Raw genomic sequence first — 26,838 nt, 5'->3', positions numbered from 1 at the left:
TCCTGCGTTGCCAGCCACTCCTCATACGCCATTTTCAAAAAAGCACAACCCTCCAAACACCATGATACTGCAGACCGCACAGAGTGTTCTTGTCGAAAGACTGAATATATACATTGAGCGCCAAGGATGGTGCAGTTCATCTTTGCTGACGCTCTTGATGGATCGTCAAGCCGGGTCGGATGCGAAACAAAGGGGAAAAAATATAATGAGGTGCTTCCCGTCCGAGTAAAAGTAAGAAAATAATGACGTCCGGCGCTCGAAACATAAATATGTGGTTGTACAGTCGTAAAATCAATAAAATAATTGTTTATGACCTTCACCTATAGCTGCCCGCAGCTGTAGAAGGATTGCCCGACGCAATGCTCCCCCTGTTAGGTCTTCTGATCATACTGCCAGTTCGGTTGATCATAGTTGTTTGCCCCAGAGACGTGTAGCGCTGTGCACGCTCTTCTGCAAACTTGTCGGCTACGCTTGTGCCTTGGTCTTGGTGGGTGGACCTCTCCATATATCTCCGTGGAGGAGTTGCTGTGTTGACCGAAGGTGTGACCAGGCGAGACGTTCCAATAGTCGACGAAACGTACCGCCGTCGTGGGATGGCCGATGTGTTCTCAGCTGGCTGTGGCGTTTGATCTTGTGGTACGACTCGTATCGTGTTGAGATCAGTACGAGCCCGAGAAGGTCCTCGGAATCTCGATTCGTCTTCGCTATCCTCGCCAACCGTATTTCTACGGTTACGGACAAACAAAGAGGTTCTGCGGCCTTCATCAGGTTCTTCGGTACCGGCACGTCTAGTTCTCAGGAGGAGCGATGATACTCTGCCATCATCGGGCTCTTCGGTACCGGCTCGGCGAGACCTGGAAACCAAAAGAGAAGATCTCCGACTAGACATAGGCTCGGTTGGAGTCGATGGTATCGACGTTGTCGTGCGAGATGTGGGTAGAGAGCTTCCGTTGAGGATGCTGAGTCGTCTCTCCTCAAACTTGGACATAGCTCTGGGACTAGTCACGCTCTCCTTGGGGGCGGGCTTTTCGCTTCTTCCGATGCTCTGTCGGCGTTGAGAGAATCCAGAGAAGGTCTTATTGACTGTTGGGGTGATGGGCGCTTCGTTCTGTACAGGAGGTGGCACTTCAATTGACTGTCGCGGCATCCTCGTTTGAGTGACTTCCTCACCCAACGCAAGGCAAAGTTCTGTCAAGCTACGGCATACGCTTTCAGCTTTCCGCCTTAATTGGCGATCAGTGACAGTCGTATTCGAGCCAATAGTGCTAGCGGAACCGGAGATTGGTCCGGGTTGACCAGGAGTTCCCATCATGGATGCCAAAGATATGGCATCATTAGCAGCAGATTCAAGCGCTTGATAAACATCAGCATCGAGTAGAGCCTTGGACTTAACAAGAGCAGATTGAAGAATGCTATGCGACTCTCGATGGTGATGGGAAGATGTGGTGCTAACAGCATCGTTGTTTTGGCGGTGGCCGTTCTCAACTCGTTTGGGGGAGGAAGACATGGTTGTCGCCGTCGTAGTCGCCGTCGGCGGTCGGTCGTCGGATAATCTCGATACTGCGGCGCCAGAAGTCGAAGGCAGCTTACCAGTCAGTTCTAGTCGATGAATTCTCGATTTGAGGTCGTCTAGTTCGTCCCATACCGTGGAAGGGGCAGTGTTTGACAAGGTTGATTCAGTTCCTTCACCACCATTGCCGGTGTCGACGTTTGAGTGCATTTGAAAGTCGAAAGATCGGACAAGAGGGGAAGAGTTATATGTCTTGTTGTGACCATGATGCATGGATTTATAGGCAGAGCTTCGACTTTGTCCACTTACGTTGTTGTCAGTAACGGAGGATCGGCGACGGGAGTAGTTCGAGTTTTCAGAGCTGGGTTCTTGGAAGATAATCGATCGTGGTGTCACAGGTGAAGGGCGCATTGTAGATGTAGAAGCTCGCGAGCGTCCTAGGTCCTCCCCAGGGTGCGCCGACGCTGCCTTATCTCGTGGTGTTGTACGGTATGTGGACATTCTAGAGACTTCAGTCGATCTATCGTCTTCATAACCTCTTGAGCGTGAGCGAGCAGTTTCTTGTTGATCAGAAAGTCGTCGTCGAACTCGGGGAGGGGAATTTGGCGAGTGCACAGGAACGACTGAAGATAGTGGTCGTCTATGTGTGAATCTTGGCGCTCGGGACTATTTCAGTTAGCATTGCAAAGTAAAGCAAAGTGTATTTGATGCTTGTACACCAAGCCACAAATGAGCGCGAATTGAGTTCTGGGTGGACCCTGGAAGGACTTGCGCAATATGAGCGCACATGCAAAGCGCACAACCCACTGCGACAGAAATTGCGAGGCAGTAAACAAGAAAGCAAAAGGAAAACACTCACCACTACGCTTCTATTATCATCAGAGGGCTGCTGTTCGTCTGTTTGGCGCTGTGAAGATTCCTCCCTAGCGATCTTTAGAAATACATCCCCGGTATCTTCGTTGTCGAAGGCGCCGCGACGGCTCGAGACGGGGGCTGAATGAAGGGCGTTGTCGTCAGTTCGGCCTTCCAGAGCGCGCAGGGTGCGGTCATGGTTGGTGTCATCGTCTTCGTCGCCAGAGTCGTGGAAACGTGGTCTTGAGTTCATGTCGAGAGTAAGGCTCTTGCGGGAACCTGAAGATCGGAAAGCTCGAATTGGAGGGACGCGGACAGCGGTTGACGGTGATGAATCGGTACTGCTGTTGGTGGAGAGGGGTGGTCGATAAGAGACAGGCGGGCGCTGCGATGCAGACCCTCGTCTCTCATCTGTGTTAGTTCTGGACAACGTCTTGGGCAAAATTAATTCGCGTTGGCCGGAAGGCGATTCAATTGGTGAACTCTCGACTGAGGCACGGAAGGTGAATTGACCTTCCTGGGCGGCTTCGATGGCTTGGAGGCGCTCCGAGTTTAGGGAAGGCGGCGGACCAGTGGAAGAGGCGCCAGCAGTCGATCTGCGCGATACCAAGGGACGGCGAGTACGAGTCTTGGATGTTGAGGAGACTTGTTGCGGGGAGATCGCGTCAGGTGCATGTGCGTCAGAGAAAGATGCGGGCCGCTTGATCCCAGCTGAAAGATGGACCACCGATGACGATGACGATGGCTGAAGCGAAGTCGTTCTAGAATGAATTTGCGATGGCAGCGACGTAGTGGCTTTTACGGGCGCGTTGGATTCAGTGGTGGGTTGTGAAGAGGAATTTCTGGAGAAGAGAGCGGGCGGCTTTGTGTCTGTGGATGGGTCCGTGGGCGCAGAGGTTAATGCAGAGACGGCGTGTTTCTCGTCGCGGTGATGCGTTGTCGGGTGAGAATTGGAAGTGTCAGGATCATTTGTCGCTGGGAGTGCCGCTGATACTGATGCTTGTGCTTGTGCCGGGGCAGATTCAGGCTCTGGGGCGGGCGCTGTGGCTGGTCCACTAACAGCGTCTTTTGGGGCTGGCAAAGGGCCTGGGTCTGACGATATTGGTGCTACTGCGTCAGGGGTCTGGGCCTGCGAGACAGTCGGAGTAATAGAGCCGGGGTCTGGATTGGGTGAGACAATGGACGACTCGATTGATGGTTGCAGGTCGGAAGTTATCGTAGGGGCGGATATTGGAGTTGAGAGCGATGTCGAAACCTTTGGTTTGTAGTTGAAATATTCAATGGTTTGGCCGTCCTTGATTTTGTTTCTTGAATCGAGATTCTGGTGCTGGTTCTTGTTGCGCTTGTATTGGGGGCTGTTAAACGACAGGGGTTCACCCTTATTAACTAGGGGCACACTTCCAAGGCTTCTGCTTCGGTCTGAAAAGCGAAAAGCGGGTAGTTTTGAAGGATTGTGGCTCTGACGATGCAAATCTGCGTGGGCGACGGAGGTTGATGAAGATGAGGAAGCATCGGGTTGTTGAGGAGCTGAAGAGCCCCTGGAAGGCTGCATCTGTTGTTGTTTTTGCTGACTGTCAGGGCTTGGCTGCTCGCCCGCACTGGTGAAACCGCCTTGTACCGTCATGGTCTCAGCTGTGGGAGTATCAGAGCATCCCAGCAAGTGGTTGCAGGTAATAAATACGACGTCAATAAAGTGGCCGGGAAGAAAAAGTCTCGCAGGTGGTGAGAGAGTACAGTATTCGTGTCCAGGTGAGTCGCCCTTTTTAACTTGAGTTGATAATCAAAGTCGTAAGGTATTAGCTATTAGCTATTACAATGAATGAATGCATGCGGTAGTGGTAGTCTCATATAAGAATGGGCTTTTTGAGACAAGCGAATGCCTTGACTCGAGTGTGTGAGAAGAAAGGCCTTGATTTTTTTGGTGGTTGGTAGTCAAAGCGCCTTTCTTGTTCTTGGTAGACTGACTACCTTGTGAAACAGGTTCTACAGAAAAGGACAAGGAAACTTGATCTGCTTGGGTTGTCGTTGTTGTTGTCGTGGATTATATGGAAAGTATTGGATGAGTGAGATAATATGATGTGATTGGTTTTGATATAAGAATGGTAGGTATAGTAGGTAGAAATTGAGAAAGAAAGAGTCGTAGAGAAAGAAGGTCAAGTCGGTGAAGGTGAGGGGACAGCAATGCCCAACCTACCCAATAACTAGAGAGGATAAAGATGGGAACGAATCGACGTGTCCAAGAGACGAGACGAGACGAGACGAGACGAGAGAAAGAAGAAGAGAGGCGGGGAAAGAAGATAGACAGACAGAGGAGAAAATAAAGAGGCAGGTAAGGAAGTCGAATCAAACAAACACAGATGGAGAAAAGACAGTTTGTCGTTGGTTCGTTCGCTCGTTTAATCGCTACTGTAGTTACCGAGAAAGCGAGAGAGGAGGAGATGAGGACATCGACAAGGGCTGTATGTACCGTAACGGATCCCTTTTTCTCCTCTCTCTTTTTCCGTCTGATCTAACAACGAACCAAACTGACCCAAACCAGACAGGGGACCGTCACATCAACAGCTGTCAAGGTGGAAGGAGTCTTGGCTACGGATACAGTTAACTTACTATTATCAGATTGGGCCTCAAAGGACGAGTGACTACAGTAGCGAAGCGAAACTTTGTTTATATGATGGACAATTAAGACGACAAGAAAACCCTGCGTTTCAGAAACAGACACAATCAACAGAGTCATGATTTCAACGTTTGCGTACATACTCCGTACAGTCCATCTCATTGTCAGTTCTATCCGAGTCCAATGTCTTGACTCTTTGAGTCTGAGCTTCTGCAGACTCGGACATGGGTGGCTTTTTGATCTGCAAACGGATTTTCCCTGCAGAGAACTCAACGTCAAAGAGTAAAACGCCGTCGTTTATGACATTTCATGTTGTGTTACAGACTATATCACTTTCAGCGTAGGGAACCTAGGAAGGTCACACACGGCAATTGATGTTGCATAGGTACGAGTACAGAACAGAACACAGAACAATCAATACCCCCTTTTGCCAGCATAACTGATTAATTAATCACTTCAGCTGTTACCTAGTAGAGTTCCTACAGTTACGGGCCGCATGAGCTCCATTCTTATAGCGGCCTGAGCTTCATCCAGTCTTGGCTGCAGTTGCATTCTCTGACCCGTATTTGTACATACATCCCATGGATGTCCACTGCAGTTAATTACTATCCCCATCTCAATCTCAATCTCTTTTCTTATCGAATGCAACTCACATCCCTTGTCGTTCCCCTTAAGCGAGAGCAAAGGCCACCGTTGGATTCAACCGTCCGTCAACCTAACGTTAAACGGAACATGATTCCTGGCTACCAGCTGAACAAGGAATAGCTCATTGCGCCATGGATAGCTGATCCCGCAATTGGTTTGACAGACCCTGACCTTGAGGATCCCCTATCCTTGTGCTGAAACAGAGGCTCTGGGGTTGTATTTGTCCCGTCTAGGTTCTGTGGTACTGACATCTCCAAGCAAAAGCAAACAAATACCACCAGACTGTTGATTGTCTGTCAAATCATGCATCTGGTTCGCACACGTCTCTCTTAGCATGACACTTAACAGTCGTGGTAAACGGGTACAGTACAACGTTGTGCCGAGTTCCACCAACAGAGAGAAAAGATTCCGCGTCTGAGTTTGGCGATTTGTTCTCTCCAGCCCTCAAAAGCTGTGTCGTGGTGGTTAGCAAGGATGGACATCTTATCTTACTGCCATTCCCTTGTCCTTGCTGCGAATACCTTCAACGGCCGTCAAACAAGGCTACATCCTCACCATAGTAACCAGCAGCTGAGCGATTTTTTCCTCCGATTAAAAGGCCGGCCGTGCCCTTCGCCTACTAAGTATTATAAGCTGAAGTAACCTAGTTATTCGAGGCTTCGGACTATCATTTCGCTACTGGTAACTAACTATGCAGATCCAAGGAGCATTTACGGATACTGATACACTGTTACCCGCCCCGCCGGGTGTCAGAAGAATCGACCGTCATAAGCAGAAGAGATGAAATGATTTAGTCATCTTTTGGTAGTTTAGAGAAGCTTTTAGGCTACTTTATTTTGGTAGCCTAAGCCTTAGGACATTTCTTCTGTTACTCACCTGCCTCCTAACTCTCATACTATACAGTAGACAACTGCTAACCAATAATAAGGTCACTGGACAAATGCAAGCGCGGTTTTCTGCCGTGTTCATGTGCACCACTAGCGCAAAGACCAAGTACGTGGTGTTACTCAAATTGTTTCTCTTGTGCGCTTGCCTCCTAGGGTGATGCTGTGAAGGACATCGTTGGATGAAGGTCGTCTTGAAGACGCAGACTCAACCAGAAACATGGCTGCAGTTCTTTAATCCAACGCAAGAACACATCACTTTGCGTGTCGTCTTATACCTTATTTGTCTGGCTGCATGTAAACTCCTCGACAGCCATTCGCCATTGGAGAATGCTTCCGGGTCTTCCTTTTGAGCGAGTGTACATCAGTCTCCAAATCAGAACAATATTAACGCCAGACAATCTTCATCTACTACTCGTCACTTATCAAGACTTGCAAACTTTCAAATGTTCCCAATGTGTTTCGCTTGTTTCCTCTTCCTCTTCCTCTTCCTCTTGGTTTATTACTGAATATGGCAAACTGTTGATATCATGTTGGTGAACTGAACCTCTATATCGTCAAGTTGATAAGGTTCTGGTACTGATACGATGACTCTATGGCACCATTGGATCATTTTACTCTTATCTCTACTGTTGAGAAATCATTAAGGTCCGAACGGTTATTATGTCGCTCTTGAACCCACCAAGTTGGAAGTAGATAACCAAGACATAGCACAATTTAAGTCCATATTTGACAGAGAACTCTGCCATTGCTTCTTTGAACAGTATATGAGAACGACCTGCAGGTGATCAAAGAGCATCATGAATACACTTGTCCCGGGTCGTTGAATTGCTGCATATCTCTTAGTGAAGTTCTAATAGCATGTGCCTGGTGCCATGATAGGTGATGGGCGTTGCAAAAGAAATATTTATTAAGTAACAGAAAACCGACCTTACTCGTGGAGCCCAGCTGACTTTCACTGCTCTCATGTAAATCCACATGTAGTCTTTGCTAGCCTGGTGATGGAAGCTGATCGTTGATGGTGGCTCATGGCTACCATACGGTGTGGTCACTCGAGCCAAAGACACCAGGATAACGCCTTCAGTTCTCAAAACTGGGGACTTGGTTGTTATTTTAGCAACTTCTACTCGTTTGTTTATGGTGTTCTGCCCTCACTGTCTCATCTTTGTTCACAGGCCAAGTTGTCGTGATAATATGACTAGGAAACGATGAGAACTCCGGTGTCACCACAACAAACTTCCTTCGCGATATTTTCTAATTTCAGAACCTTTTGCAACTAACACAATGTATCATTTCACGGAGGAATGGCTTCTCAAATCCATCGTGCAGACCTTACAGAGCCTTCTCATAACGTTGTGCAGTCACCTGGAAGACTTAAAATAGCCTACCCTAAGGCAACGACAGGCCAGGCCCAAGAGGTGCAGATACAAGTTGGTAAAGTCAGAACAAAAGTATCTCAACGAGGGATTCGATGTGACTCAGATGCTTTGGGCTACTTGATTCAATCCTTCCTTTCATGTGTTCATGTCGCCTTTGGGTGACCAAAATTGGCACCAAACAACCAATGTCGTGAACATATCATCTACACTACGACTGCACATGTCGAAAGCTTGCACAGACAAGTACTACGATATACTACGAAGAACAGAACAAGGCAAACAAGAACCAAGAGATTACGATACTGAAAGTCCTTTACTTCCCATCTTGTCAAGTGACCTTAGAACTTGCAAGTTCATACAAGACACGCCAGAACCCAGTTGTACGTCACAGTTCACGCGGCAAGTCTGGACAACAACACTGATTCTGTCACTTATGACACTAACTAAGGCTTCACGCTAGAATCTTCACGCTTTCCTTAGCACACCTAAAATAAAGTAAAGGTTGTGATCTGTGGTTATTTTGCTTTTTGCGCCAGATGAAACTTGTGACCTATCTCACGATGCTAACCTACCTATGTATGAAACATAACAAAGTCCGGGGATGAGCTACGCACACGTATATGAGAGTTGGTTGGTATGGTAACAATAAAAATCTAGTCTTGACTATACACGTCTATTCTATGTGCCCATTATCAACTACAGGAAATATAGTATAGGCTTGGTTCTACGCAATGTTGTCTATATCTAGCTACCCTGTCCTAAACAGAAACTATCCATCTGCAAGTGTGAATTAGGTTCCCCAACAAATATCAAAACCAGCGGATATAGAGTCAGGAATACACGTATAGGTAGGTGGCCAAGATTTGATCAGATGGATCAGTGTTACCTTGTGTACAGTAATACGGTAAGCGTCCGTCTTCACCATCAACCTGAAACATAGTGATCGTACATCCTTGCACGGAACAACTATGGCTGCATCTGCTGCTGCCGTCCCTACAGTACGGACCGGAAAGGATCAAGGTTGATCACATATCATTTAGACACGCAGGGGACATTATATTGGCACAGTTAGATGGTGCCATCAGACCCTGGGGAATATCTGGGCAATACAACGTAAACGACCCATTCGTGAAATAAACTATGCGAACAGGACAAAAGCAATGAATGACTCAATATATTTGTTGAAGAATGACTCAAGAAAGACAACTCAACTGCAGCCTATCTCTATCTCCCCTGATAGATGCAACAAGTAATTATAATTAGTACGGATATCTTTCCAAAACAATTCCCGTATATTAAGCAACCAGCATGTCATGATATACGTAAGAGTCGGTCAATACAGAACCGAGGCTAAATAAGAATATTGGACTGAAAAGTTCTTATAGACTTACTCAAGGAAAAGCAAAAAGCAAAAATAAAATAAAAACGGAGATATAATACTAAGTGGTTTAGTTGCCGTACGTACTGCAGCTATATCAGAGATCCTTACCTATGCCGAAGGAAATTACAGTTTCAAAACCATGATTAGCGACACGTGATACAGGGACGAGGATAAGGGTTAGTGTGTGGTATATGGTATTTTCGTCTCAAGAGTGACTGGAGTCTGGTCTAGCGAGTAACAGCTCTCAGGGGAGTTTTCAATTTTGCTGCTGGGATAAATGCTCAAGCGGGCGGCAAGTTTGAGGTCGCAACACAGCACAGCCATTCATCCATACATAGGATACGAAACAAGCGCAGTCGCGGCTACAAGGAGTTGAGTTGCGGTCTGGATTGTTGTTCATCTTTCTCAGGGGGCTTGTGATGTGATGGCTTAGACCTGCGTACGTGTAAGAGGAGAAGGATTCACGGGACGATCAAGAAGCTGCTACGTAGTTGGAGGGCAAAGCAAACCTTGCAATGGGGACTGAGAGAGTCTCGTTTCAGATCGAGACCCGCCTCACTCAGTTATGTATTTACTGTACTGACTACTCTACTCTCGGGTCCTAGACAGAGGATCCATTATACAGTATCCATACATATGCGCTGCAACATTCAGGTGAACCACGCCAAAGGAACGGATCGAATTTCCTTTTGTCTCTCAAACTCTATGACTATCACTGACCCAACTGCCTACAAAGGCAGGACACGATGCCAGCAGTGTGGACGAACCCAGGAACCCTGCAGGGGTAGATTGCGTTACTGTTCTTTTTAGCTACGGATCGACTTCTAGCGCGTAGTAGTACGTATGTACCAGAATGACACTGTAGAATATTTGAAGGGAACTCTGAATGAATGAATGCAAGAAAGAAGCTAAAAAAAGGATTCGATAGCCATGTGGGTTGCAACCATCGCCCCTCGAGCAATTTGACGTGCATACAGCCAATCGTATTTGAGAAAGACTTTTCTGCTGTGCCGTTTCCGTTTTCCCTAGCAAGCGGTCTGATCAAGTTTTTTTTTCTTTTTCTTCTTATAGCTGCATATGGCAGGTGATCACTGGTCACTGATCGTCTTTGGTCTTTGGAAAAGGACAAGAGGGAAAAAGCTGAAACTCGATGGGGCTCTGGGTTTTTCCCGTTTCCATTCCTCACAGACACTAGAGACTAGAGAGACTAAAGCCAGGGGTTTCAGAACATGAGAACCACTCTTTTTTTTTCTGATCTGCCGTCAGAAGGAGGCTAGCCAGAGAAAAACTGCGGCCCGGTGTGTTTCTGAGTCTGACCAAACCACCTAGGATTATGATTACCTTACTATCTACGGTAAGTGGCTGAAGGGTATTCTTCTTAGTGCCCTCTATAAGATACTGTACGGTAATTAATCCATATGAACTTGACATACCGGTGGGAAATAACTACCAAGGCAGTCTAGCTCCAGCACGGTCACACACACTCTCTAACTCATTGCTGGGTAATGAATGTCAATAACGTGGCGAGAAGAGCACAGATATCCCAAGTTCTCAAGGGTCTGCTCTACTAGTCAACTCTAAGACCGATAAAGATAGGTAATTTATCGTATTATGTTGTAGTAGAGACATGTGAATAATATATGTCGTTAATCTCTTGGATGTCTCCACCAACGCAACCTCAGCAGCCCTAGCCTGGTCTAGGAACAGAACATTCATCTCTCTCTTTCGCAAGTCTTGCTCTCTGTAGCCTATACCGACGTCTCTATAAGCCGAGGTGTCTCGACTCAAGTTGGCCGAGAATAGAAATGGAGACTGAGGAGACGCCGCAGTGGCGCAAGCCGAAGCTAAGCCACGAGGCCTCTAACAGTCAGTTTCAACTTTCAGCTTTCAACTTTCAACGTGACCAAACAGCAAAGCTCTCGACTCCTCGAGAGACTCCAAGAATACGAAAATAGTACTGGAGGTCAGTTGACCAGGATCTATTCTGGTTCTTTACTTGCCTGGAGTCAAGTTTTCGTCGCCCTCAGCCTCTGAGTTCTGGGTCCTGCTGGGTTCTGGGCATTATTAGATTCTAGGCTCTAGCGCTCGGCTCCTTACACTCCAAACAAAGGCCACGCGAGAGTGTCCCGTGTTTCGATCGTATCCAGTTCCAGTTTTTATGACGCCGCTTACTTCCTTGCTGCCCGGCCAGCGAGCAACATTGACCATGACCAGATGGTAGCCAGTGCACCTTTGATTCTGGTAGGATTCGGCCCCGTACGGCAACATTTGAACAGGACAGGACAGGACTGGATTGGACAGGGCCAGGCGCAGTAACGTTAGTTGACGGTGGAGGAACAGGGGCCCCCCTTTCTCCCCCGTCTGAACTTGATGAGCGCCTGTTCTCTAACACGCAGTGGCAGTTGCAGAGAGGTTACAGAGGACCCCTTGTCCACCTGTGACGCAAAAAGGATGGCCGAATCACGGACAACGGGGTTGCGACGGGCCGGGGTGAGGCCAGGCTTCTTCCTCGCCCTTTTCTTTCCCTAGGTACAGTAGACCGGCAACGGCGTTACGAAGTGGCGTGCACTTGGCGCTTTTACAGCGGTTGAGAATGATACCTACCTAGGTATAGAGATAGTAAGTTATCAAAGAAAGTCAGTGATGGAATTCCTCAAGAGCTGCAGCCCTACCTACATAACAAAAGTCCAGAGTCGGTTATATTGGAGGAGCCTGAATGACAAATTAGTCTTAGGTCAGAATAGAATTAAAACGGTACTGGTAGCTGGTGATCTGCATATCACCAAACGTTGGAATCTCGAGTGAACCTGTCTTTCATAACTCCTGATTGACTGAGCGAGCCCGCGCTTGTCTATCGTTTCCTAAAAGGTCAAGATCTCTGATAGCCCTGACCTGACCCATAGCCGGAGCCCCATCGTTGGTCAATCGCAAATTACCCATTATTATTGTTAGAGAACGATCCATATTGAGGAAGCAAGCACCTCATTGCTACTAACTTATCGTAGCTAGAGAGAGAGCAGCAGCAGCAGAAAACCTGAGACATGTGCCGGGGATGACGGAAACAGATGATCCAAAGAATGGTCTGAAAAAGGCATAAGATGCTTGAATTATTTTGTCTCTTATGCTGATAGCCAGTAAAGTTTTCTATTCAGTGCCGTAGGTGCTGTAGGTAGAGTAGAGTTGTAGCCATCAAAAGTGGTACAGCACAGTGCATGCTCTGCTGTAGACATGGAAGGAGGTACCTAACGCCAGCGGTTTAAATTTAAATCCTCGACCTTGTCCTGGCGTCGCGACTTCCAAGTTCCAACACACCCCGCCCCCCTCCTGCCCTCCCCTTGTTCTGCAACTCTCAAGTCCCAATTTGGTTCCGGTCTTGTGATTGGCTAGCCGTAGGCGCCTTCCATGCTGTGAAGTGCTGCAGAGTGTTGCTCGAGATCTATATTTAGGACCCCCGATGCGTTTCGTGCAGGGAGTCCTCCACTCAGAAAGCAGACTTTACAGCCGTGGCTAGCTTGGAACCGCTAAGATGACTTGTGAGTGGTTCGTTGTAGCGCCCTCGAAGCTGCTCGCCCCATTCTGTTCGCAGTCACCCAAATCAGAGCAGAGCGACGCAACCTAACGAGAGCGAAAAGAGCTGCAAGATCCATGATGAGATGGGGATTGCTCATCGCTTCATTGCAATTCAGTTGGGTCTTCTCAGGCGTTCTAGCCGGCCTTGTTTAATTCGAGCCTCTGCATCTTATTGGACACCGTAGCCATCTGGCAAGGGAGTGACACAGGAAGCAGGACTCGATTTGACCAGCAGGCGGGTGTCAGAAGAAATGTCCTCCAAGACTCAGGCTACAGAAATAAAGTAGTCTAAATGCTAGCCTAAGCTGGCATAAGGTGATCAAATTATTTCGTCTCTCATGCTCCGGGGCCCAATTCTTATGACACCCTGAGGGCCAGTCATCACGACAATCAATATTCGATGCAATACTCATAACCACAGCTTTACTGAAGATCTAGACTAATATTGTACTGAACTTGCTGTCGATTGTTCTCAATACCGGCAGACCGGGTAGTTGTGCATGCTTCGTATGGATGCTGTTCTTGATTCTTGTGCCATTGTTGGGGTTAAGGATCTCATTTCATCTCATCTCACGCATGTTTCCTTACTTCTGCTTCCGTTACGTTAGGTTCTCTTCACGTGCAGATAATCTACACACGCACACGCACACAGCAGTTGCCGCTACTCAAGCGCATTCAGTGTCGCCTATTCCAGGCGTATGATTGTTTCATGTCGCGAAAACAGAAAGGTTGCCGCCGTCTGCAGTTCACCATATTGAATTACAACTCAGAGCCTGGGTAAGGAAGTACAGCTGTGGCCGGATTAGACTTCCCTGGATTGGCTTGGATTGGACTGGATGCTTCAATAATTGTTTTAGGTGCCGCCGTTGCTATGTCGGCAGCGCTCGGTCTCCTTTTGCAGGGCCTTGAGCCTCCACCAGGCAGCTGACTTTACCTATGACAGGCCCTGTAAGCCGGGCAAGCTTGCATGTACTGTGTCGTTAGCGAGTATACATACAGTAGGTACGCCGGTAGCGCCTGGGCTGGGCTGGGCTGCTTGCTGCTTGCTACTTGCTACTTGCTACTTACTGCTTTTACGCACACCCCCCATGGCAGTCTGAGCTAGTTCTCCCCCAGAAGCTAAACTCAATCCAATCCAATCCCAAGACGTCCTCGCTCTGTCTCACACTCCCCTCCACTTCATTACTCTTCCTCTCGTCTTTCTCTCTCACTTCTCTCCTCACTTCGATCTTCAATTTCAATCTTCTTCTCTTTTGCCTTTCCCTTCACCCTCCTCCAGACCAGTCCAAGACGTCTGATATAACCTCTCCTCCTCGAACGACGACTCGGTCTCCCTAGTAAAGGGAAATAATGATCTCGCGACTCTGACAGCGCCACTTTCGCACGCAGCCCTGCCCTGCCGCTATCTACCTATCTATCGTCGAGGCGCCAGTTCTTTGTCTCACTTCATTTGGGCTCGTTCCTTAACTTGTTCTCCCTGCTACACGCTAGATTCGACAGTAGCTTCTTTCTCGATTGATTCTATCGTCCCAGCTCGCGATTTGTTTCTCACCAAGAGCATCTTTTTTTCTTCTCCATCTTCTCGTCCATCAGTCGAGGAAGAATATTGCGTGCGTTTTTACCGAGCACTGCCCACCACCCGGCAAAGCTCAGCGACAGGATCAGCTGCGCTGACCATCGAACGACCGACTTGACCTGTTCTCGATCGCACCGCGACCTGGAAAACCATTCGTTTCTCACATTGGATTAATTATTGCTGGCTGCTCAATTCTCTAAATCCTTACAAATAATTTCAACAACACTTACACCAACCGGTCTCCAACTTGTGGTTTCAACGCTCAGCACTAACCCTCCAAACCAACTCAACCGCGCAGACGGCGAGACTATACTTGGTCTCAAGATCTGCTCCGACTCTTTGCGCACACAGAATAACTCACTAAACCACCAAAACATGCCGTCAGTTACAGACAGGAGAGTGTACGAGGATCAAATACCGCCATTTATGACAGTATTTGACCTGGATGCCGAGACTATGGCAGACCAAGACACTGTCACACTCGTCGACACAAAGTTTGTCGACATGGACACTAAGCGACCTGGCATGATGGGTCCCTCTCATCAGCATGGCCTTGCCCCGAGCATGATGCCTGTCGACCCAACTCACAAGCACCATGACAGCACATCAACACAAACCTCTGAGTCTGCCGACTCATCACCTACTACAACGCTTTCTACAACCGATTCTTCGCCTTTGTCAGATGCGTCTCCCTCATCTTCCCCCGATTCTCCAATGAATCTCATTCCACTCAACAACTTCCCTGCCACCAGCTTTGGCAATCTGGGTGTCAACAGCAGCATCAACATGAATTACAATACCGGCAGCAGTACTATGTTGAGCGAGCCACCTCGGCTACAGCGACCCATGACATCGCCCTCGCCTCGACGGGGACGCAATATGAAGGGTCTTTCCATTCAGCCTCCATTTGCTGTTTCGACTTCTACAACCAATATCTCGCTAGTGTCTGAGCCAGCTTCTCCATCATTTATCAAACCTACGATTCCTGCTATGAGAAGAAAGCCCAGCCAGTTGAGTTTGAACACAAACACTTCTGACCTAACTCACAAGACCACTCTCGAAGTCCCCCCTTCGCCAGCTATGCCAATGCTTCAGCGTCGAGCTCTGAAGCATTCTTGCTCCTCCCCCCACATGTCTTCTGGTCTCAAGTCAGCGACATTTGGTCCACCCGGCGGTATGACTTTTCCTAAGGTACTGGAGCGAAACGAGTCTGGACTCTCAGAGGTGTTGCGCCCATCTAAGTCAATCTTGAAGCCAACTACCATTCATTCTGCGATCACGGAAGAGGATTCACCTATTCGCACTCAGATGGCCATCCGGGACGACGATCCCTACCGCGACAATGAGAACAACGAGGACATGAAGACCCCCGGGTATCCTGATGGCCCAATTGCTATCTACGACGACAATGTGTTTCTTTACTCAGAGCCCACAGCGGACGAGGCAGCACGCTTTGATGTGGTCATTAACTGCGCCAGGGAAGTCAACAACCCCTTCGAAGTTCGCAGGGCTACGCGACGCCCTATGTCGATCGCTGAGCCCGACACTGCCGTGTCAACAGCCAGCTTCATGACAGCCTGGGAGTATCCCCAAGGTGAAGAATCAGCCGAGACACCAACAACCCCCAAGGCCTTCCAGTTCCAGGAGCCTGAGTACATTCACATTCCTTGGGACCACAACACAGACATTGCGCCGGATCTCATGAACCTGTGCAACGTGATCGATAGCCGAACCAAGGCTGGCAAGCGTGTGCTCATTCACTGTCAACAGGGTGCTAGCCGATCTGCCAGTTTGATTATTGCCTATGGTCTATTTCAGAAACCCGAACTCACTGTTAACGATGCCTACTATGCGGCTCAAGCCAAGAGCCAATGGATCAGCCCAAACATGAAGCTCATGTACTCGTTGCAGGACTTCCAGAAGGAAGTGTCAACAAAGCGCACGGCCCAACCTTCTAACCGCCCTCGACCTGGTCGCAAGCCTTCTAAGCACAGACTGACCCTGTCCGCCAACGCCATTGACATCGGTCCCAAGGAACCTCAGACTGCACCTCTTCCGACACAAGGCGAGGACGCCCAACAATCAAACCTCAGTTCCAGCCCTACTCGGCTCAGAGGCAACTCGACACCTGGGCCTCGGCCTGTTTCACCAGGTCCAGCGTCTGCCCCACCCACATGTACGTGGAAGGATGAGGTTGAGCAACGCTCCTCTGAAAAGCTGAATCCTTTCAAGCTTGGCGATATGCCCAAGAGGCCAGTTTCAAGTCAGGGCGAAGCGCAAGCCACCTTGGCCCCCTCGAACCTGGCCCCATCTCCCATGATGGACTCAGCTATGAAGCCACCTCCATCCCCGGGATTCCCTTCGCAAGCGAGCTTCGGTTTTCAGACTATGTCTTTCCCCAGATTCAACCCAGCGCCGGCTGAAATGAAATTCAACGATACACCTTTTCAAAGGACAATAGCTCTTCCAGGCTCGTACCCAGAAGACGATGCCTTACTGTCACCCAGAGCAGAGACAATGACCAACAACCCGCTTCACGATATGCCTGAGGTTGCCGGTATGCGGTTTGTGGAAAGCCCACCAACTCCGGGTCAAGGCCTGTTCTCCCCTCGAGCAGGCATGTTCCCTCGCGATCCTTTCTCAACATTCGGAAGACCCCCAGTTGTCGCGGACCCGAGGAGTCCACCCACTAAGGGTGAGGCACCTATAATTAGATCAATTGATGATCTCTTATAACGAAGCTTGACTATAGTGTCTTGTTTCAAAGTCGAACGAATCAACTTCCTAAGGGAAGAAAAAGAGACGATTGTCTCGTCTGAAATTTCTTTTATAATCTCAACACTCGCTACACAACTATGTGAACTCAGCATTTCAGGGCGTTTATCTTTTTGAGCAATGGGGCGGATATGTTGACTGCACTTAATCCGACCCTCGATCCCGGATATTCCTTTGACTATCCGCACGACGATACGCAAATATCAAAATACATCTTCTTTGTCACCCATGTTATTCAATCGTTACCTCTTCAACACACAGACCTTCGCTATTTTCAGTAACGCACAGCGCATGGCGTCGGATGGTTCCACGATGACCTAGTGTAATATAGACAAAGACATCCTGTCTTGTCATCTTGTTTCATTTATATTTTTGGTTTCTCTTTGTCCATTTTGGACAACAAAACGGAGTGGCGTATGGTTTATGGAACCCCCTGTGGGAAACATGCGGAGGGCTCAAATACCCCGTCAGGGAAAGGGCATGAGGCTATGGCTGGGAAAGACGAGTTGCTGTCTTGGGCTATAGCAGCAGGGCGTTTAGGAAGAAACAGGTCTTGGAACAGCCAGACCAGTTTATGGAGGAGCTACATAGTGACAATCTCAATGGATTCTCACATTCTTTGCTCCAACTTTACGTGACATGTCTTGTATCATCTCTATCTGTCTAAGTTTAATCTGATGCTCTATCGAATAGCGAGTCTGGCAAGACATTCTGTCTAACACCCACTCGGCTCGATTTATACCAGCAAAATCCTTGCCAATCTCAACACGTAGTTTACTACACAACTCAACTGATTTCTTTACAGTTCCTTCTTTCCGCTCTGCTGAGCCTTCTTGGCGGCCTCTTTCGCCATCTTCTCCTGTCGCGCAATTCCAGCTTCGACACCAATGCCGCCAAAGACAAGTGCGACACCTAGCCACTGCATCTGCGTGAGGCGATGGCCAAACGCGAGGACTGACAGAATCATGGTAAACATCTTTCGAGTGACCGTGACAGTTACCAGCAGGACTGAAGAGAAGGTGGAAAGGGTATAGACTTCACAACATATTAGCCGGCAATCACAAGAACAAGATTGATCAAGACTTACAGATGAATACTTGGCCAACGGCACCACAAGCAGCGAAACCAAGGACATCCTTCCAGACAGCGGGATAACGAGCCATAAAGTCCAATGCAGCCTTGAGCTCGCCCGCGTTACCAGCAACATCCATGCCGAACCACTCTCCGAGGCCTGTGGCGACCAACCAAGGGCTTACAATCAAGTAAGCGCCCGTAACAATGGTGCTCATAATGTTATTGGCGCACATCATCTGAGGTCCAGAGTACGGTCGGAAAGTCTGGAAGATGTGGTCCTGGGTACTGTTGGTCAAGCCGTCGAACAAGAGGTTGATGCCGAGCAGCAAGAGACCCCAACCCGTGCTCGCATCATCGGAGCGAACCTTGCTGCCCTTCTTCTTTCCAGAGTGAAGAGTAAAAACAGCCACGCCGAGGGTCACGGCCGCAACAACAAGGTACTTGTACAGAGGGTAACGGCGACGGAAGACGGTGATGTGAAGGAACATAACAGGTAGCAGCTTGCAGCTCTTGGCAAGGAGGAAGGTGATGTAGTCGATATGGGCCAGGGACGCGTAGCCGAAGGGACTGGCAAGACTGCTAGTAATGGCGACGAGGGCGAGAGGCGCAAGGATGCGGCGCGAGGGAATGACGGGAGGGACGGAGGCATTTCGGGGGGTCGAGGCGTAGAGGTAGACGGCGCCTACAATGGCAGCGAAGACGGACTGAATGGTATTGAGGAAGACGGGGAAGTGCCAGACTTCCGGTGCATCGGCAGGGCCATAAGGCTTTGTAGTAAGCTTCTCTTGAAGATAAGCCCAAGTGAGGCTATTCGCAATGACGAAATCAGTAATTGAACTGAGGACATTGGGAAGAGTCAACCTACAATGAAGCATAGATACCCGCAACGGCGATAACAAGCTGCAAGACCCCGGCTTCTTGCGCGGAGGCTGGCATGGCATCAACTGTTTTGTTCACAATGTTTGCATTAGAAGCGCCCTTTTGCGACTTATCAGTATCCTCCCATGTTGCGGTTGTCTTGTTAAAGAACTCGGACGAAGCTTCGCGCTTGATGGCTGGTTGCTTGGAGCGCGCCATCCTCAGGAGTTCGAGAATATGTATTAAAGAACGTAGAAAGGAGGTGCGGGGACAATATTGAGAGCTCAGAAATGAACCGGCCTGATCTAGTATATTTGTTAAGGAGTGAACGAAGAGACAAGGAACGAAAGAAGGAAAAAAAGAGAAATGAGCCGGGAAAAAGGATAATTTAATCAACCAATGTTTCCATGATGAAACTGACAAGTTGGCTTCAATTCAGACCATGAGATCGACGCCCCACCGAAAAGACCACAGCCACATCTAAGGGTCCATTTAGTGGCTGAGTTAGTTCCCACCAGCCTTAGATACTACGATTGAGTTCCCTCAGCATTACATGACAGGAGTACTATTTCACTTTAATTGATAGATTGATAGCTTTATGCTCATGATTTCGGTTTTATTTGACGGCTGTTTGCCCAAGCTAAATCCACCCTAGTTAAGAATATCCTTTAAGATTCCGACATGGAATTAAGAGCTATTTAACATGGGTATTGGGTCGCAAGGGACTGAATACACAATGGGTGAGCCAGTGTAGTTAATGTCAGGGGTGTATGTGAGAGCGATGAGTGATGTGGGAATTATGTGAGCGATAAGATGGGAGGCGCGGGTCGAGTGACAAAGTCGGGATCCGAGGTTGTGAGAGATAGAAACAGTTGTGCGAGGTGAAAGAGAGGGGAAGGTGACGCGAAGTGTGAGTAGAGATTGTAGAGAGGAGTCACGTTGTACTCTTCTCGACCCTGAGAGCTGCGCTGTCCCTATCGTTACCGGCTTCGAGGATGTTTTATGTCATTAGCCATAACCATTTCGGACTGTGCCGCTTTGGTTGAGCGATCATAAGAAGAATTATGTCATGTCGCTACAGAACCACGAACCCTTCCTCTGAAGGGGAAGCATGCCATTGCCAAAAAGTCCGGCGAGCAAAACTGATACAGACGAGGCTACAGTGTTCGGTAGCGAGTTATTGCGCCGCAAAAGAACGTGGTTCGCTTTAAGAGATGAAAAGGCGATAGGTGAGGCTCGAGCCGAAATCGACACAAGTCAAACCATAGGTAATATTGTGGTGGCAGCGAGAAGGGTAGGAAGCAATAAAAGAAACGAGTTTGATGGTCGGACAAGTGGTTTCAATCGCTCATAATGCTGTCAGCTGGTATCGTCCTTGTTGAAAACACGAGCCTCGCGGCAAGTCAGATCTGGAGTGCCCCAGCCCACCTTGCCAAAACTTATTTTAGCAAGTCGTATGGAACACGAAAAAAAAAGCAAAAATCAATGAGATTTCAGTCAACAACCGACTATTCGGCGTCCTGAAGCTGGCTTCGGCGCATCTTCTCCGCCTCTAGATTTTCATACAGAAGGAAGAGGGCCGACTCGTTGGCCTTGGCAGTACCCATAATGGTGAACATGCGCTCGCCGGTCTCATCGTGAGGTGCCTGAGTTTTATATGATCAGTCGTGTGATTAATACTTTCAAAACTGAGAAACTCACCTTGGCGATGGAAATGCGTGCGCCTGACGTCTTTCGGATCTCACTGATCTTGCTGCCCGCACGTCCAATAATGCAGCCAACCATATCTGCGGGGATGCTGATGTTCTGAGTCTGAATCTCCTCACCATTCTCGTCATGAGTAGGGGGGCCTCGGAGAGCTGCGTCGGAGTCAGAGCGGCGGTTGTAAGGCCTTGAGCTACCATTGCTAAAATCGGCGCCGTTGCCTGTTCGCATGACACGAGGGCTGCCGCCATAATCACTTCTGCCAGAGCCCTGGCTGAATCCTGTTCCACCACTAGTGCTTCCACCAGTGGAAGGTTGAGTGCGAACAACAGGGTTGTAGAGAACGGTACCGGTGCCTCGCTGCCAGTCATCGACCAGGCACTTGCAGATCTCCCAGATAGCGCGCTGAATGCCTTCAGGAGTGCCCTGGACCTCGACTATTCTCTCGGTAGACTGAGGGAGCATCTCCTTCTGGGCGACCATACGGACTCCTGAAGCGTCTTGAATGTGCTTGATCTTGAGACCTTGTCTTCCGATGATGGTGCCCATCTGGTTGTGGGAGATGAGAAGCTTGATGGCTATATCCCTAGTTAGCGAAATCTTGACTATTGTTTGTCGCCCAGTGAAATGGTTTATCTACGCACGGTGAGTTCCATTGCTCTGTACAACGCCTCCCATGCCCATAGCAGGTGCACCTTCCAGCAGAGCGCGAGCGACAGTGGCATAGGCGCGAGAGATAGCGTCGCAACCACCAGTGATGGTCAGAACACGGTCATGAACACCTTGCACGACTTTGCTGACACCAGCCTTGACGCCAGTCTCATCTCTAAGGTCGGCGACATTCTTGCCGCCCTTGCCAATGATGACACCGGCTTCTTTGGAAGAGACGATCGCACGAAGGGTGAGCTGAGCCTGAGCATACTCCTCCTCCGTCTTAGGGGCAGGTTCGCCGTCAGGTCCAAGGCGGTCATCCATTCTGAGTTGATCCATCTGATCAAGGATGTCGCTGCCGTTGCCGGGAATGGAATCCTGAGGAGCCGACATTTTGCTATGAGGTTGTTCGGGGTAAGCGTAGAGGCAGAAAAGCGATTCGAGAGGATGAAGTGTTTGGGGTCGAGAAGAACAGACGAGCAGGGGTGGTCTGATCAATTCTGTAAATTTGTTAGAACATTCTCTTGCAACGGTTTTGTCTGAGTGTGAGAATGCCTAGAGGCGCAAGCTAATACATATGGACGATCGTCCTTGTTTGCAACGCACGTTTGAAGCGCGGATACACATCATGTTATGACCGACGTCATGAGGTAACAAGAGGAACGCTTCTTATAAGAGCCCAACAGGAGGAAAGATAATTTACTGACCTTGTTGTCGACGCTGGGGGTTCTGCGAGGACGTTGAATATGCTGGAGAAGGCGGGGGCAGCAAGATGGAGAGGTGGTGCAGTGTGTTTTTTTTTCTGCGGCAAGTTGTTTGTACGCGAAGCGGGATAGCGGGGTCAAGGGTCGTTGCGAGCACTCCAGTTGAGAAAGCGGCGGCGGAGGCGGGTGAGTGGGCTATTGAACGATACGCGGGAGGCGTATGGTTAAGAAGGCTTCAATAGCTGGTGTAATGGGTAGTCGGGAACGAAGATGAAGAGGAGGAGGAGGAGGATGAGAGAGTAGAGCGGGGTCGGAGGGCGAGGAGCTGGAGAGGGAGAGAGAGGGAGAGAGAAGAAGAGGTGGTGAAGGTGAGGTGAGAAGAGAGAGGTGCGTAACGTAAGTGAAGTGGGTGAAGGGTAGAAGAGGAAGAAGAGGAAGATGTGGAAGTGATGGGTTATCAATAATGAGCCTGTGCTTCGATTCGATCCATGCTAAGGTAGGTACCTCTAACCTCTAATCTAAAACTGCCACAAACCACAAACCCAGGGCCAGAACCAAGACAACGAAACACCAAGTGACCACACAGAAAGATCGGAGCAGTAGTACAGTACCTGCCTGTCTACCTTTGTTTCTCACCTACCTACGACAGCAGCCCGTTAATGGAAGTGGGGTGGGCAGCACATGGAAGGGAAGGAAGAGGCAGCTATGACCACCAAAACGACATAGAGGGGTACTTTGTTGATAAGTATTTTGTTTTCTTGCTTCCCCAATTGACAATTGGATCCAGTGGGGTTGGCCGACGGATGAGGGGAAAAGAGACTTGAGATACAAGTATTCAAGATGCAATCCTCACCTCACACCCACTGCATGCATGGATCTTGCCCCAGCTTAAGAAACATCAACTGTGGATGAATGGGTAGTACCTACTATACCTTAGCCGCTTGGGCCAGCTATTGCCGGTGCGTTATGAGGACGACATCTTCTCTTTCAACTGCTTACCTATTGCTCACGGATAGATACCTTCTAACTGCCCAGCAAACGTTTCTGACTGCAATAATACCTATAGCAGTGTGAGAAGCAAACGACAGGCCGTGTATGGAATTGCCAGTAAGACAAGAGTCTGTATTATCAAGTCCTTGATTTGAAACAGATCGCAACTCAGCACGAGGCAGGTACAAACAAACAAGCGGCGGTTCCTTTCTCGAGGCGTTCTGAAACCCGATAATTCGTACCTTCCCTTCTCACTCAAACAAAGATAATACAAATGGGTAGGTGCATATTGCTAGTACCGTATTCATCTTCTACATCTCCCAAGTCTCTTACTTTCATACCAACTCAAAGTCGTATTTGACAGCTGTCTAGTACTAAGGCTGTAGATACCTAGGCTCACTGTAACCAGTTGTCCATCTGACAATAGTGTGATACAGACACATGTACACAATGTCAAATGTCCAGGATTGTTGGTATATTCCACTAATCCACTCTAGGAAACAAGCAAGCGTCAAACCAGCATCCATCCATCCCAAGATTCTGGCATCTTTTTTCCCTCGTTCTGCTCTCAGAAGCCCACACTCCCTGGTAACCTGGTCACTCGGGAGTTTTTTTCATCACACCCACACGGGCCGGAGTGGGCCACAGAGGATTGACTTTCGCTTCTGCCAACGCCCAGGACGATCGCATCTTGTTCCATTGATTGCAGCGTTGAGCGACTTCAATGTCGGTTAAGACTTGAGAGAAATAAAAGACTTCAAATAAGGCTCCTGATGGTCAGTAATATATCAGAGAGTAACATTCATCACATCCAATAGCAGGCCAGTGATCAGGTAGAAGAGTCTTATTCGCCATCACTTTGTATTCCTCGGCCACCACGCTGCAATTTTGGCTCGTCTAACACTAAAATCCTACCTTAACGGCAAAGCAGGCAGGTCCTTTCGACAAGTTAAAACTTCAATGTTCGTTCTTCTCCAGACCAAAAGGTCGTGCAACGGTCTGACCCCGCAAAGCATCAACAACGAGCTGGCTTGCTTGTTGTTCAGCAGTAAACGAACAATGCTGAGCCAATAATTTCTCATCACACATTGTCACTCAAAGAGCACACGACTTGGCTGTAACTAGGTAGCTCCAATAAGTGACGCTCACACTTTACATCACTTGGCTGCAGTTGTTGCCTCCGGGGATTGGTTGTTCAACCTCAAGGTTTGTGGAGCAACGCTGCTGCAGACTGCATAAGTTACCAAGTATCACGTCTTGGGCAACATCAAACCCCTGCTGTTTATTGTCCACATTGACTGTATGTACTGTCACTGACAACCTCGGACTTCTCGTTCCTGTACACGCCATCTATAGCTGAATGGCGTACATGGTAGAAGAAGTAATATGCCAATGTTAGGTATGTTGGTATTGAATGCCAAAACTTCCGTTATATGCGTAGACTGAAAAGTGTCGACTTTCATCGTTGTCGCAGCTTTTGCTCATGCTCTATCCAAAAATTCTTGCACGCTTTATGTCCCCAGTGATCAACCCACCACTCCCCGAAGCTATCTTCTACCTCAACGTCCACCTTGGCCACTCTCTCTTCCCTCTTCAGTCCGCAGATGATACAAGCTTTGGGGGCTGTCGGTACCATTCTAGCCGTATGCACTTGCATGTTCTCGCTAATCTCAGGTACTTTTAGCCCTTGACCCTTATCGGCCGACTTGGCCGCAGCAACTGCAGATCGTAGAGGGCCAACTTGTTGACGCCATACAGCTACCACATCCGCAGCCTCACGATCCTCGCGTACAGCTTGTGTTTTGTCGACTCCCGCAAGTTTCATGCCCTTGCTCCCAGCAGCTGAAATTGACATGCTTTTGGCAAGAATCTTATCTCGATGCCAGCGTTGTTTACGTCCAGCGATGACGTGCGCAGCTGTTTCAGCTAAGAGAACGTAACCTTGGAGGAAGTCTACTGCTTTTGGGTCCGACAGAATGCGTTGCTTGATGGACGCACTCTGGCCAGACACTGGTTTGAATAGTGCAGTGCCGGATCTCAAGAGATCAGGGAATGCGGAGAGGATAACCGAAGGAGGTGGAACGTTAATTGGTGGAGGAGCATCCCCCTGAGAATCGCTGTGCGATGATTGAACATTGTCAGCAGCATCCCATTCCCAGCTTTCAGGCGCATTCCTTGCGCTGGCAGTCGCCTTCTTGCTGTCAACGGCCGAGAAATCATCCCAGTCACCCCACTCTTCTTCTTGTTCCTTGTATTTGACCGGGTTACGATCCACTGGGCTTTCATAAGATGGCCATGCTGTAGTTGGGGTCTCTTCTTTTGGCTTCTTTACTTCTTTTGGTTCTGTGGGTGTTTTGATAGCAAGTTCTGGGAAAGGATTACGATCCTGAAAGGACGGTGATTTTGGTGCTTGAGGATAGTTTGTAGCAGTAGCTCCAAATGCTAGAGGTCCGAGAAGCTGGGTAGGTGGTGCTTTTCTGGTCTGTTGAGGTTGAGGTTGAGCTGGAGCCGCCTCGTCTAAAGAGAGAAGATCCATTGATGGAGGAGCCGGCGCCGGCTTCCCGGGAGCAGCTGAGGAGGCCATCTTGGTTGCGGTTGGAGGAGGGACACTTTCGAAATCCCCAAAATCATCCTCATCCTCATCCTCATCTTCGTCATCCTCGGCGACCTGAAGCTCAAAGTCCTCTGCATCAAAAAGCACGCTAGGGTCTTTCTGAGCAGAAGCTTTAAGCTTGGCTTTCATTCGTTGGTGTTTCGGTTCTTGGTTAGTTGTCCCTTGGCCCCAGCCTTGCGTGAACTGCGACTGTGCCTGTGACTGTGGCTGCGAATGGGATTGCGAACTGGAAGGCTGAGATAAAGGTTGAGGCGTCGATCTGCTGCTGGTTGACTTCTGCAAAGCTTCGATATCGACAAGACTGTTAGACCATAAGTCCATTGTGGACGCTCTCACAATTCTAGTTGGTGGCTGCTGCTTGATACCGGGTGCTCGCTGGGCAATGGCTTCAGCCGAGCCTGGGTTTGTCTTGGGCCATGGTATGGATGATGGGTTCGCCGAGACTGGAGCATTACTTCCACCGGTGCCCCATCCCGAAGCAGAGAAGGGAGCAGGGCTTGGAGTTTGAGCAGGAGCCGCATTAACCGTTGGATTTGGTGAAGATTCAGCTACCTCGAAATCGCCCCATCCATCATCATCGTCGTCGTTCGTCTCCGCCGGCTTCGACGGGACTGGGGCACTTCCCCATGCATTCTGAGCGGTTGACTGAGACTGAGACTGGAAGCCTGACCATGACTGGCCGTTCACTGGCGAAGAATTGTTGGTCTTTCCTAGGAGATCAAAAAAATTCTGAGTATCGGCACGCTGTAACGGCTTTGGCGGTTGTGGCTGTTGCTTTTGCTGCTGCGCTTGAGGTTGAGGTTGAGATAGAAAAGGTGTGGTCTTCTGCTGAGTTGAGGCAGGAGTTGAATTGTCTGAAAGACTATTGAACTCGGCAAAGAGATCTGCAGACATGATGTAGTGTCTAATGAGGCATCACTCAGCGATCGCGAGTCACGATATTTGTTATATATATGGAGTTGAGGCTAAAGGGGAAAGGCACGTCAACGTCAGCTCGCAGAATCGAGAGGTGCATTGGCATGGCCTTGAGGTAGAGGTGATATGACACTATTTGTTT

General features: G+C 48.9%; 5 protein-coding genes across 5 annotated transcripts; 1 reads left to right on the top strand and 4 right to left on the bottom strand.

Annotated features, from left to right (window-relative positions):
• Positions 1–316: 316 nt before the first annotated feature.
• FIESC28_05729 (uncharacterized protein) lies at positions 317–3,986 on the bottom strand (the record flags this gene model as incomplete). Its single annotated transcript, XM_031159874.1, has 3 exons — positions 317–1,762; positions 1,820–2,176; positions 2,370–3,986. The coding sequence occupies 3 exons, from the start codon at positions 3,984–3,986 to the stop codon at positions 317–319; spliced, it is 3,420 nt and encodes a 1,139-aa protein (XP_031016037.1).
• A 10,800-nt stretch (positions 3,987–14,786) lies between these two features.
• FIESC28_05728 (uncharacterized protein) lies at positions 14,787–17,147 on the top strand (the record flags this gene model as incomplete). The annotated part of the gene is made up of 1 exon (XM_031159873.1): positions 14,787–17,147. One exon carries the CDS (start codon positions 14,787–14,789, stop codon positions 17,145–17,147), a length of 2,361 nt encoding a protein of 786 aa, XP_031016036.1.
• Positions 17,148–17,985: 838 nt separating this feature from the next.
• On the bottom strand, positions 17,986–19,337 carry FIESC28_05727 (uncharacterized protein; the record flags this gene model as incomplete). The annotated part of the gene is made up of 3 exons (XM_031159872.1): positions 17,986–18,221; positions 18,274–19,067; positions 19,126–19,337. The coding sequence occupies 3 exons, from the start codon at positions 19,335–19,337 to the stop codon at positions 17,986–17,988; spliced, it is 1,242 nt and encodes a 413-aa protein (XP_031016035.1).
• Positions 19,338–20,626: 1,289 nt separating this feature from the next.
• Positions 20,627–21,866, bottom strand: FIESC28_05726 (uncharacterized protein; the record flags this gene model as incomplete). Its single annotated transcript, XM_031159871.1, has 3 exons — positions 20,627–20,764; positions 20,820–21,400; positions 21,467–21,866. The coding sequence occupies 3 exons, from the start codon at positions 21,864–21,866 to the stop codon at positions 20,627–20,629; spliced, it is 1,119 nt and encodes a 372-aa protein (XP_031016034.1).
• A 2,760-nt stretch (positions 21,867–24,626) lies between these two features.
• On the bottom strand, positions 24,627–26,675 carry FIESC28_05725 (uncharacterized protein; the record flags this gene model as incomplete). The annotated part of the gene is made up of 1 exon (XM_031159870.1): positions 24,627–26,675. The coding sequence occupies one exon, from the start codon at positions 26,673–26,675 to the stop codon at positions 24,627–24,629; it is 2,049 nt and encodes a 682-aa protein (XP_031016033.1).
• Positions 26,676–26,838: the final 163 nt, after the last annotated feature.

This window comes from Fusarium coffeatum (genome assembly GCF_003316985.1).
Source record: "Fusarium coffeatum strain FIESC_28 chromosome Unknown BRIP53273_contig_123, whole genome shotgun sequence".
In the NCBI taxonomy this organism is placed as follows: Eukaryota; Fungi; Ascomycota; class Sordariomycetes; order Hypocreales; family Nectriaceae; genus Fusarium; species Fusarium coffeatum.
The sequence above is the reverse complement of the archived record's forward strand: the minus strand, read 5'-3'. Positions and strand labels throughout refer to the sequence as shown.